This window comes from Pseudophryne corroboree, chromosome 8 (assembly GCF_028390025.1).
Source record: "Pseudophryne corroboree isolate aPseCor3 chromosome 8, aPseCor3.hap2, whole genome shotgun sequence".
Lineage (NCBI taxonomy): Eukaryota > Metazoa > Chordata > Amphibia > Anura > Myobatrachidae > Pseudophryne > Pseudophryne corroboree.
Window position 1 is genome coordinate 257,298,399 of NC_086451.1, and position 13,896 is coordinate 257,312,294.

At 45.5% G+C, this 13,896-nt stretch overlaps 1 protein-coding gene across 2 annotated transcripts in view; it reads left to right on the plus strand.

Annotated features, from left to right (window-relative positions):
- LOC134948908 (actin-binding protein WASF3-like) overlaps positions 1-13,896 on the plus strand; it is a 251,169-nt gene that overhangs the window by 200,067 nt on the left and 37,206 nt on the right. Inside the window, exons 6-7 of one of the 2 annotated variants that reach the window (XM_063937187.1) lie at positions 9,892-10,067; positions 11,345-11,605. In XM_063937187.1, the coding sequence (XP_063793257.1) occupies positions 9,892-10,067; positions 11,345-11,605 (437 nt within the window). The remainder of the gene's footprint in view (positions 1-9,891; positions 10,068-11,344; positions 11,606-13,896) is intronic. The other variant, XM_063937188.1, reaches the window with a different exon arrangement.

Genomic DNA, 13,896 nt, shown 5'->3' on the forward strand with positions numbered 1-13,896 from the left:
TTTGAATCTGAAATCCCTAAACCTGTACATAAAAAGATTCAAATTCAAAATGGAATCACTCAGAGCGATAATAGCCAACATGGAGGAGGGGGAGTTTATGGTGTCTCTGGACATAAAGGATGCGTACCTTCATGTCCCCATATATATCCCCCATCAGGAATACCTGAGATTCGCTGTACAGGATTGTCATTACCAATTTTAGACGTTGCCGTTTGGACTTTCCACGGCCCCGAGGATTTTCACCAAGATAATGGAGGAAATGATGGTGGTCCTGCGCAAGCATGGAGTCACAATTATCCCATACTTGGACGATCTCCTGATAAAAGCGAGATCAAGGGAGAAATTGCTGATGTGGCACTCTCTCTGAGAGTGCTCCAGCAACACGGTTGGATTCTAAATCTACCGAAGTCACAGTTGATTCCGACAACTCGACTACCGTTCCTAGGTATGATACTGGATACGGAACAAATGAAGGTCTTCCTCCCAATAGAGAAAGCCCAGGACATCCAGAACATGGTCAGAGACCTGCTAAAACCGAAAAGGGTGTCAGTTCACCAATGCACTCGAGTTCTGGGAAAAATGGTGGCGGCCTACGAGGCCATTCCCTTCGGAAGGTTCCATGCAAGGACTTTTCAATGGGACCTTCTGGACAAGTGGTCCGGGTCCCATCTGCACTTACATCGGAAAATAACTCTGTCCCCAGGGTCCAGAGTGTCTCTCCTGTGGTGGTTGCAAAGTGCTCACCTGCTGGAGGGTCGCTGGTTCGGAATTCAGGACTGGATCCTGGTTACCACGGACGCGAGCCTCCGAGGATGGGGAGCGGTCACACAGGGAAAAAACTTTCAGGGACTTTGGTCAGACCAGGAGTCCTGTCTACACATCAATGTGTTGGTACTCAGGGCTATTTACAACAGCCTTCGACAAGCGGAGAGTCTTCTTCGAAACCTACCGGTTCTGATTCAATCAGACAATGTCACAGAAGTGGCTCATGTGAACCGCCAAGGCGGGACAAGAAGCAGAGTCACGATGGCGGAAGCCACCAGGATTCTTCGCTGGGCGGAAAATCATGTAAGCGCTCTGTCGGCTGTCTTCATTCCGGAAGTGGACAACTGGGAAGCAGACTTCCTCAGCAGACACGATCTCCATCCAGGAGAGTGGGTACTTCATCAAGAAGTCTTTGCAGACATAACACGTCTTTGGGGAACTCCTCAAATAGATATGATGGTGTCACGCCTCAACAAAAAGCTTCGGAGGTATTGTGCCAGGTCTCGGGACCCTCAGGCAGTGGCAGTAGACGCTCTGATAACACCGTGGGTGTTCAAATCGGTCTACATGTTTCCTCCTCTTCCTCTCATCACAAAAGTGTTGAGGATCATAAGGCAAAGAAGAGTACAGACGATACTCATCCCAGACTGGCCTCGAAGGGCCTGGTACTCAGATCTACAAGAGATGCTCACAGGAGATCCCTGGCCTCTTCCTCTGAGGGAAGACCTGTTGCAACAGGGGCCCTGTGTATTTCAGTACTTACCGCGGTTACGTTTGACGGCATGGCGGTTGAACGCCGAATCCTAGCGAAAAAGGGGATTCCGGAAGAGGTCATCCTTACTTTAATAAAGGCTAGGAAGGAGGTGACGGTTAAGCATTATCACCGGATATGGCGAAAGTATGTGTCTTGGTGTGAGACCAAGAATGCACCTACGGAAGATTTTCATCTGGGTCGTTTTCTCCACTTCCTACAGACAGGAGTGGATATGGGCCTGAAATTAGCGTTTGCTCAGTCGGTGCTGTAGAGTCATACGCACTCTCCCGCCCGATTGGATGCTTTGGTATAAACCCCATGGTCCTTACGGAGTCCCCAGCATCCTCTAGGATGTAAGAGAAAATAAGATTTTAAACCTACCGGTAAATCTATTTCTCCTAATCCGTAGAGGATGCTGGGCGCCCGTCCTAGTGCGGAAACTCTGCAAGACTTGTATATAGTTGTTGCTCACATAAGGGTTATGTTACAGTTGAAATCGGTCTTGGACCGTTACTGTTGTTGTTCATACGGTTAACTGGTTATGTATGATCCAGGTTACATGGTATGATTGGTGTGGGCTGGTATGAATCTTGCCCTTGGATTGCTAAATCCTGCCTTGTATTGTCCATCTCCTCTGTGCACAGTTCTCTAACTGTGGTCTGGAGGAGGGGCATAGAGGGAGGAGCCAGTTCACACCCATAGTCAAAGTTCTTTTTAGGTGCCCTATCTCCTGCGGAGCCCATCTATACCCCATGGTCCTTACGGAGTCCCCAGCATCCTCTACGGACTAGGAGAAATAAATTTACCGGTAGGTTTAAAATCTTATTATTTCTTACCAAGAGGTCCAGAGCCGCACATTTACCTTTCTTCCTGTAGCACTAAACGTTTCAAAGATAGTTCTTCTGCCTCTCATGCTGCCTATTCTCCTGTGACCAGTGGTGGAAGTGGACATTTTATGTCTGGGTGTGGAAAAGTGAAGGCTGCTTTGGAAAAGGAGGTGTGGCCTCTCAAAAGGGGGCATGTCTTTAAGTGTACTGTACCACGCCGTATACCCATAATAGTAGGACCCCTTATACTATCTAGTACTGGTGCCCCTTTCACGTTACGCCACACAGTATGAGTCAAAATTCACATTACATCACACGGAATGAGCCATAATTCACATTACGCCACACAGAATGAGCCAAAATTCACATTACACCACACGGAATGAGCCAAAATTCACATTACGCCACACAGTATGAGCCAAAATTCACACTACGTCACACAAAATGAGCAAAAATTCACATTACACCATACCGAATAAGCAAAAATTCACATTATGCCACACGGAATGAGCCAAAATTCACATTACGCCACACAGTATGAGCCAAAATACAGGGACAGGGAGAGTGACAGCAGGGACATGGAGAGTGACAGCAGGGACATAGGGACAGAGAGATGACAGAGAGACAGGGTGAGTGACGGGGTCAGGTAAATTGATAGCAGGAACAGTGAGAGTGACAGAATGAGAGGGAAAGTGACAGCAGGGACAGGGACGGGAAGGACATACAGTAGGGAGAGAAAGGCAGCAGGTTAAGATTACCTAATGGGCAGTGGTGCGGAGGAGGAGGAGGCTGTGATCGGCGGCTGCGGTACTGAGGAGGCTGTGGTCAGCTGCAGCGGCGGTGAGGAGGAGGCTGTGGTCGTCATCGGTGGTGGCGGTACAGAGGAGTAGGCTGTGGTTGGCGGCGATGGCCTTCAGTGCGACTCTGGTGCCTCCCCCTGCGTCCAGTCCGCCTATAATTCCAAATCTGATGCGGACCGGCAGCCAATCAGGAGCGGACGCTCCCTAATGGCTGCCGGTTCGAGAGTTCCATTTGGCGCTTGAATAGCGCTAAATTTGAAATGATAGCAGCGGTAGGGGTCTTTAGCGGTCAGTGCTCGAAGTGCCGGTATGCCATACCGGTGTATACCAGCCCACTTCGAGCACTGCCTGTGACTCTGTGCTGCTGTCATGGGGTGGGGACACAAACTCACAGAGAGGGGCACCCAGGAATGGAGACATCTGCTGCACAGACCAATAACCAGGGCAGTTTCCAGATGACTTGTGCTGCTGTGCATATGGGGATTCTGCCTACAATCTTTTTTTTTTAGAACTAAGAAAAAAGTAAAGAAACTGCCAGCAGAAAGTAGCAGCAATAGGAGGAGGGAAAGCACCTCTCAGAGAGGGGGCACCACAGAACATGCCATGAGCTCCCCTCCTCAAGCCAGGCCATCATTACATGTGTTATTCAGTGAGCTCCAGCCTCACATTGCAGACTGACAGCTGTGCAGTGAGAGGAGGTGTGGCTTCAAGTGGGCAAATGAAAACATAGAGGACTCGGAGTTGTAGGGAGTTTGAAGTGAAAGACAGCAGCAGCGTAAGTAAGAGGAGAGGAGGAGGGAGTTCCACAGCTCTGCTGGTTCCTGACTCCCCAGCCCGAGTCCTGCACTTAGGGGGTCATTCCGAGTTGTTCGCTCGCAAGCTGCTTTTAGCAGCTTTGCACACGCTAAACCGCCGCCTACTGGGAGTGAATCTTAGCTTATCTAAATTGCGAACGAAAGATTAGCAAAATAGCGAATAGACACCTCTTAGCAGTTTCTGAGTAGCTCCACACTTACTCGGCATCTGCGATCAGTTCAGTGCTTGTCGTTCCTGGTTTGACGTCACAAACACACCCAGCGTTCGGCCAGACACTCCTCCGTTTCTCCAGCCACTCCCGCGTTTTTCCCAGAAACGGTAGCGTTTTTTCGCACACACCCATAAAACGGCCTGTTTCCGCCCAGAAACACCCACTTCCTGTCAATCACATTACGATCACCAGAACGAAGAAAAAAACCTTGTAATGCCGTGAGTAAAATACCTAACTACATAGCAAATTTACTTGGCGCAGTCGCACTGCGGACATTGCGCATGCGCATTAGCGACTAATCGCTCCGTTGCGAGAAAAAAATACCGAGCGAACAACTCGGAATGACCCCCTTAGTTACCCATGCCTCCACTCCTCAGCTTCCTGTGCACAGCCGGACCAACACACACACACCTACACCTCTAACCTTTTTTTCTGTGAAGGCTTCTCTGCTCCTCCCCCGGTCACGGCTGGGCTCCATCGCTGCTGTGCCCGATCCACCTGAGGCAACCCTGCCTCAGCTCTCTCACCCCATGACCAGCTGCTGCTGGTGTCAGCTCCAGCCCGCCTCCGCTCAGTGTACAGTATACAGGGAGGAGCTTGAAGTACAGGCACTTCCTGGCCACAGCAATCCATAACGCGACCGACGTCAGGAAAATGCGGACTGCACATGTGTAAGTCCAGAATGACGAGAGGCGGGGCCTGCACGGGCGGTGCATGATGTGGTCATCATGTTATTTAAATGAGAGCCACCGCGTGGTTGTGGGTATCGGCGGCCGGCATTTAAATAATGACTTCCACTCACGCATGCGCAGTACGCACTTTCAGCGTGTAGAATGAAAAACCGGGAGGACCGGGAGCTTTTGCGGGGCAGAGGGAGGCTCATGTTAAAAACGGGAGCCTCCCGCTGAATGCGGGAGGGTAGGCAACCCTGGATATTACTCCGTGTCATACCCTTGCTGTACCATCTGCCGTGTAGTTCCACAATCCCAAGTTCATCATCGGTTTCCAGGCTGATAATTACAAGTTCCAAGTTCACCTTCGGTTTCCAGGCCGACAACCACAAGGTCCAGTCCACAATCGGTTTCCAGGCCGATATCTGTAAAGGGCCCCATACACTAGAACGATAATGCCCGATTTCATCCGATTTCAACCTTTCGGGACGATAAATCGGATGAAAAGCGGCAAATTGGATGTATTTTACATCCGATCCAATGCGCGTTCCCATGAGCATCGGATCGGAGTCCCTAGGTTGTTAGTGCTGCACTCATGATATGTTAGATCCCGCAGGCATGGCTGGGATCACATACGATACATCGTATGCAAAAGGGCCGCATACGATGTATCATATGCGTTCCTGCCGCCCGGGAATCTGCCGGGCGTTTCAAGTTAAATCGCATCCGACGTTAGTCTCTGACATGTCACTGTAGTGTATATGGCCCTTTTGTTCAAGCTTGCCATCGGTTACTAGGTCAATATCTGCACTTCAAGTTTGCCATCGGCTTCCACGCCGATTAATCCTAACTTCCAGTGATTTTCAGTTATATCTGTGACTATATTGGTTCCTACACCGATCATCCAGCAGTTAATATTTCTGTTCCTGTTGTTTCCATTCCTGCGTCTACTATTAATAAAGACCATTGCGCACATATGCAGGAACTTACTACAGCCTCCTCGTTTTCTCCATCGTTCTGTCTCCACTGACCCACTAGTGCCCCCTCCGGGAACACAAACACCGAGAGACCTGACACTGCGATCACTACCAACCATCTAAGTCTCCTTGACGGCTGGCGAGCCAAGCGGCTGGGCAACAAGTTGCAGATTTCGGGGCTAGCGAGACCTCATGATACTGCAGGTCCCAGAAGTCTCGCACAAACCAGCGGTCCCCCGGCCAACCAGCCACAAGAATCACAGCGTTCTCCGACAACACAGGGAGCCTACAGGGGACAGAGGACAAGAAGACTGCAGCGCGCACACCATTTCTGCGCAAAAGGACACGCACGTCCATCCACAAGAAAGGGTAAGTTCTTGCACCGGGGGGGGGGGGGGGGTTCAGGACGCCATCCCTCCAGCACAAGACCCCCACTGCATATCGATAACTTTGCCATATGGACTATCGTTAAACAGACTGTCAATTAAGACTGAATTCATCACCTTTGTGTAGACCGATATGGAAATCGATCTGCAGCCATAAACTGTGAACTATCTCTGTCATTTCTGATATTCACTACTGTATGTGCTGTGCATTATTTTTGCTTGCATCTGTGTACAATATAACTACAACCTTAAAATAAAATGTGTTATTAGCATCAGAAACAACGCTCCTTACTTATTCAAACACAAGTTATACCATAAGACACTGCTTTGTCCACACCACACACACATAGACTAAGCACTACATACTCCCACCTGTTACTCAACAAAGAAGCAAGGCCTGGTATCTTCATTCATGTAAGCAGCACAGTCAACACCTAAAACAAGTAAGGACTTCATTCCGAGTTGATCGCTAGCTGCCATTGTCCGCTGCGTAGCGATCAGTGAAAAAAACGGCTAATCTGCGCATGCGTATGCTCCGTAATGTGCACGCGCGTCTTACGGGTACAAAGTCCACTGTGGTTTTGCACTGGTTCTAGCGACGATTCCAATCGCACAACCGGCCGCAAGGAGATTGACAGAAAGTGGGCTTTTCTGGGTGTCAACTGACCATTTTCAGGGAGTGCTTAGAAAAACGCAGGCGTGGCAGGAAAAACGCAGGCGTGGCTGGGCGTTCGCTGGGCGGGTGTGTGACGTCAAAAGCCGTCCCTCCGTCGTTAGAATCAATGCACACGAAGAGTAACTACAGTGCTGGTCTTGTTTTGCGCAAAATTATTTTGCAGGCGCTCTGCTGCACAAGCCTTCGCCTTTTTGCAAAGCGAAAATACACTCCCCAGTGGGCGTCGACAATGTGTTTGCACGGCTGCTAAAAACTGCTAGCGAGCGATCAACTCGGAATGACCCCCTTGGTGCGCAAGGTAAACCCATTCTGTCTAATATTTCCGTTGAACCGTACCCATAATAATTACATCTTTTCATTATTTGAAAATTACTGCTTGGCGTCTCATTTCCATCTTCTAAGTCACGTTGGGTCTCTCTTTATTTCCTGTGTCACATTTGTACATTTTAACATATTTTATCAATACTTGTGAATATATAAATAGTTTTCCAATATATAATGAAACTGGATGGTACAAAAGTTGTCCTACTGCACTTAATGTCCTGACTCCTCATCTATGAGGCTCATAGAATCCTATAACGCTAAAGCTTTAGTCTTATTCTACATTTCTATCTGATAGCTACAGTAAATAACATTGACATTTTGGGGTGGGATAATAGGCAAGTATCACCGCACACAATAAATAGCTCAGTCTGGCAGGAACGCTAGTGTGCCTTCCACTGATGTTTATATGTTGTGACATGTTAACGTCTTATCCCGCAGAAATGTCACGCAATGGTATTGTAATTTGTATTTAGTCCCAGCAGGATGTACTGTACATTGTCCCCAGCCAATCTGTGTGTGAGAAACAGTTACAATGTGTAAGGGGAGCTGTGTGTACATTTCAGCCAGGGGCTGCTGTCTATATGTTGTTGTAATCTAGTGAGACTATAGTCGCTCATACTAAGCCTTCTGTACTGAGAATAATGTTGTCTAACAGTGAGGTGCTATCAGACATTGTGCGGAGTCTTGTCATGTTTATGTGGATTTCAGATGGTTTCTGTACCCTCATTATAATTTGTCCTTTGCATTAGTTTTCACCCAGAAGTCCTGATTGCTCTGGTCTCACATATCTTCTTCTAATAATAAGCTTTACATTTATATTATTTATATTCCATTTATATGTTGCAAACCGTGCATACAGAATTTCTTAGGACACATACATGCCGGCAGGGCATTGTACTGTGTGCTTCCTAATGATCACAACATGGAATGATCACTAAATGCTGATCTATAAATCATTATGGGGGGGAGAGAACTGTTAATATTTAAGACGTTGATTTGTACAGCATATGACCAGGGCCGTAATATTCATTCAGCTGACTAGGCTGAAGCCTAGAGGCCCCACAGGGATTAGTGGCCCATCAATAATGTAGCTGAGGCACTGTTACCTGTGCCTTAGTGCTCCAATGGTAAAAGGCCCTGTGCACCCTGCCTCACAGCAAGGCATACTTGTAGTCAGCTGAGGTTTGGTTTGAGACAATGTGGGGGGAGGGGGTCAGAGTGGACCCATAGCGCACTAGCACTGTTGCAAAAAAGAAAAGGAAGAACAATTGCGGTGTGAGAAAAGAGGTCAGAAGACTTTATTGTAAGTGGGTATCAGTGTCCATATGAATAATGAAAGTGTAAATTATGTCATAAGCTCTGCTTCCCAAACGTCAGCTGTAGTGGGGTGAAAGATTGAAGTGCCTGAAATACCTGAAAGCCTAGGTGCCCAGCAATCGGTTAATACAGCCCTGCATATGACCCTGTGTACAGCGGACTGGAGATGTTAAGCCTTTGAAGTTAGTAGAGTGAGTACTTGATCAATAGGTCATAGTTTATTGGGATGTTGTTAATGCTGCAATCTACTCCTAGTTAGGCAACTTATAACCTATAGTTACCCAGAAGTAGGGACTCTTAAGAACTTTTCCAGACCAATAGAACCTGCAATGCAACGTGTGATGGCTTAAGACACAGGGAGACAAACCATGTATTTTCCCAAGCAACTATTGGGATCCTTTAATCACAAACAAGTGCAAACCATACTATCTGAATTACCCTGAAAGATGGTTTCAAGACCTCTTTTCTAATCTACACTCTTTTTATGCATAGGCTCATCCTAACGGTATCCGTTTGGATGGTCAACCATGTTATGGTCGACAGTCATTATGTCGACCACTATTGGTCGACATTGACATGGTTGACGTGGACGTGGTGAAAAGGTCGACATTAGTTGAAAAAAATTTGTTTTGTGGAACTTTTCCATACTTTACGATCCACATGGACTACGACTGGGAATTGTAACTTGCCCGCGAGCCATGCGAGGGGACGCGGTGCACTAATTGGGGTTCCCCGTCACTTTACGCAAAAAACTACACCAAAAAAGTAAAAAAAAAACTCATGTCGACCTTTTCATGTGTCGACCTTTCATGTGTCGACCATGCCAATGTCGACCAATCGTGGTCGACCAAATGACTGTCGACCATAACATAGTTGACCATTCATACCGGAACCGATCCTAACTTCCCTCCTCCTGCAACTTAACCCTAAACTCCTCCCGTTAACCTAACCTAAAGTAGCATGATAACACTGGTGTACTTATAAGTATATCCACTGTATCAGGCCAGTGGGAAAGCAGCAGCATCAGGAGTGTACAATATATGTGTGTGCTGGATTAACAGTGAGCACATAGTATGCTCTGCTACTAATGTATTTCAGATTTTCTTGGAAATTCTACTTATTATAGTGACATTGCATGGTGTCTGGTGCACAGTTACACCTGCAGTTTGCTTTGTTTGGCAGTGTTTTACCTTTACTGTATGTGCCAATATAAACACTATGAAACAAAGTATGTGTGGTAAATGAAAAGTTTCAATGTTATTTTGCAAGTTATTTTAATTAAACTATTACACAGTTGAACAATTATTCCTCCCAATTACTTGTCTTTCAGTAGTTAAACTGATGTTCTCGTCTATTTATGTTTTCAGGAGCAGAGACAGGTGGAAGATCCCACCAGAGAGGTGAAGAAGGTGCGCAAAGCCCGGAACAGGAGATTGGAATGGAATATGATGGCGTATGATAAGGAGTTCAGGCCAGATAACAGGTTCTCACCATCTCCATATAATGTGACTTCATCCGAGGGATCACTGTCCCCTGATAATAGGCAGGTTCCATGCACAGTATGTCAGCATTACAATCACTTCAGCCTGGGATATAGATTGCAGATTTCAGTTTGATATTTTTATGTTGCTTTTATATTAAAACCAATGTTTTCTTGAAGCTTTCAAATAGTTTCTTAAACAAGTTGTATATATATGAGCGTGGCCATTAAATAACAAAACTGTACTTGTAAAATATATACTGTACTTGTACATGTATACTGCATGGCACAAAAGATTTAGTGACTGTCGTGAGGATGTCGAAGATGTTGAATGTCCCGAAAGGCCTTGCACATCAAAAACAAACAAAAATGTGAAAAAAAATAGAGAAAATTGTTGTAATTGACTTTCGACTCATAAATGGTAAATATCAACAAAGAAACTGTTAGGCAAGTTTTCGTCAAGGTCTTAACATGACAAAAGTTTGTGCTAAGATGGTTCCAAGGCTTCTCACTGCCGAGCAGAAAGAAAATCAGAAGCAAATTTGTACAGACATTTTGTAACAAATTCAAGCAGATTCACATTTTTTAGATAAAGTTATTACCTGTGATAAAACATGGATATTCCAGTACGATCCTGAGACAAACGCCAGTCCATGCACTGGAAAACACCATCATCACCAAGAATGAAGAAAGCAAATCCAAATTCAAAGCCATGTTAATTGATTCTTTGATATTAGAAATGTTCTAGAAACTTTGCGGGAAAGAATCAGAAGAAAGAAGCCAAAGTTGTGGAAAATGGTTTCATCCTCCATCAGGACAACACACCAGCCCACACAGATCTTTCTGTGAAATAGTTTTTGACCGAGAAACAGATTGCAGTGCTAGAACACCCTCCATACTTCTCAGACCTAACACCGTGTGACTTCTTTATTTTCCCTAAAGTCACATTAGACTCAAGGGTGCCCGTTTTGCAACAGTTACTGAGTTAAAGAAGACAATTACAAAGCTGTTGAGGCAGCTGACCGATAATGAGCTACAGCACTGCTTTGACCAATGGAAAATAAGAATACAGCAGTGTGTGGATGCAGAAGGGGAGTACATAGAAGGGGAATGGAGTTAAAATATACTTAATTTAATTAAACGTAAATTATAGTATCAGTCTCTTTATTTATTAGCCGCAGCTCGTATGTATAAGTTTTTATAAAGCTGTTCTATTTACAACTGTTTACAGAAATTAGCACACTTATTTAACCCCTTTCATCTGGGTGGGATTTTAGAACATCATTCATTCTGTGATATCTTATTTATCTAATAAGATTTTCTTTCATCAACAACTGCAGGTCTTATGCTTCAGATCTTGATCACTCGTATCCTGCCAGTCCCAATCACCCTACTCAGCAGATCCTGGCTGCTGTCCCTCACTTGACTGCAGAGAACAAAGAGATCATCCTAATGGCCAGTCAGGCGCAAGAGCATGGCTACCGCTCATCTGCTCCGGGTAGCCGACAGAACAGTCTAAACAGAGTGCAGCCGGCTCATGCACCACAGCCACCAGAGGCCATTCTCAATGGCCCACGGCCCCAGGTCCTGAAGGATTATGGGTAAGTGACACATTTGATCATGTTTCAGGAAGCAACTGACAAAACTTGTTTTTATTAACTCTCTGAATGCTGAACACAATTTTACATGTAGTAGTGTTACAGTACTTGAAATCAGTTTGGTTTAACTTGTGTTGTAAATGGAAGATATTTGGAAACTGGTCAGAGAAAGTTGACCAGGGAATACATCATATACTGTATGCTTTGCTTTTAGGTTATGCATTTGTGCTTTATTCATAAATATCAAGCCCCACATGTAAAAGAAGTACATAAAGTACATATGCATTCATAGGACATTTACCTTGTATGAGACAACATTGTTTGTAAATAAGCCATGTTGTACACTTGCTCTCTGATAGATAGTTAAGACTGAAAAATATACAGGTTCCTGAAGTTCAACATAAGGGGTAAAGATTCCTTTCTGGATACACAGTGGCTGCTACATAAATTTCCTAGCTCAGTGGCACACATAGTGGGGCTGGCGCAGAATGAGATGTTTGTGTAACTAACATTGAATCTCTGTGCACATTCTCAGAAAAGCAGCTGCATATACATATATGCGCCTGTGTAGATGAGCGTGATTCTGGTACTTGTGTTTACTTGTGAATGGGGAGACAAGACAAGGGAGGCAATGGAGGCAAAGCGGCAGACACATATACAGATGTGTCCTATTGCTTTGTTGTTGCGTTCTGCTGCATATAGTAGTGGCACCATGATCAGTCACATCCACCACTGGCCCATTTCACTGTAATGGATAGCGGGAGCATGTGTATGAACACAACCCGCTATGCTGTGATTCGCTTGCTGTGCAAGGATGCAAGAGGACACATCTGTACACCTGAGAAACCTGTGTAATTGTCAGTTGGCTGATCGCAGGTGCAAATACATGATTATGGCTATGATTGGCCAGCTTTAGCCTTTGCTGGCCCCAATACAAAACTTTTTTTAGGTACTTTGACTTCTGTAAAAAAAATATTTTAGCTTACAGTATACTGTGCACCCAGCTATTATGGCTAATACACATTACTTAGCAAAACAGAACACATTTTTGGACTTCAATATGTAATATGCATAATAATGCAACACTTGCTTATAAATGACATTACTGCTAAGTTCTAATGTTATATAAAAGTTGTGTATTATGGTACATACAGTGTGTCCTCAAACATCATTACTGCTGTCGGCATGCAAGGCCACGTGAAACGTCCAATAGAAGTTCTGTTCTGCTCAGTGTACAGACTCAGTCACACACAATATACATGTCGTACAGCATAGTCTTATGGTGCGTCCTAGCTGCATTGCGTTGCCACTAAGAAACATTTTCGGCAAAAGAAGGTGCCCGACTCTAGCAGAGCTGCACGGGACCTGGTGGCTCACTGGCACCAGGCATCTTGCCCTGCATGGCGTAGTGAGGCTAGAAGAATGAGGACACATCTGTAGTTCTAGTATTTCCATGAGTGACATGAGGTGGGGTGAGGCAGAGCCCTTACAGTCATACTTCGTTTGCGCCACAGTTTTGACTATATAAAGTATGTGAAAAATACAAAGAGTATGTTAGAAATGTCTTCTTTGTATTATTCTAATCATTTTTATAGTCAAAACTCTGGAGTAAAAAGTCTATGGCAGGTGTGCAGTGCCTCCCCCTTCCCTGCCTATCTTTTCCGCACATCTCTGATTAAAACTCACCAAATTGCCAGTTTATACTGCTCCACCTGTGTATAATGCCCACATGCACCCTTTGTCTCATATATTGTGTGTAAATCTGGCTCTAATGCTAGCTAGTGCCTCCTGAGCGATCTACTTCACCACACATCCCTGATTTTCCATATTAATATAGGACTTAAGAAGAGCTAAAATTTTGTTCTTTGGGATTTTACAGTAGCAATCTCACCAACATAATTGTCAAATTAAATGTTTCCTACTAATTAGTTCTCTAGGCACAGAAGATGGCACCCTGAACTGCCTACTTGTCCATCTTACAGTATTTCACCTTTCTCTTACGGCCTAGAGGATACTGGGGATCCGTTTAGTACCATGGGTATAGACAGGTGCACTAGGAGCCATGGGCACTTTAAGAATTTGATAGAGTGGCTGGCTCCTCCCTCTATGCCCCTTCCAGACTCAGTTTAGAAAATGTGCCCAGAGGAGCCGGTCACGCTTATAGAAGCTCCTGAAGAGTTTCCTGCATTTATTTTTCAATTGGTTATTTTCAGGCAGGACTGGATGGCACCAGCCTGCCTGCTTCGTGGGCCACGGGGGGGGGGGGGGGGGGGGCGGCCCAGCCTCTTGAAGGG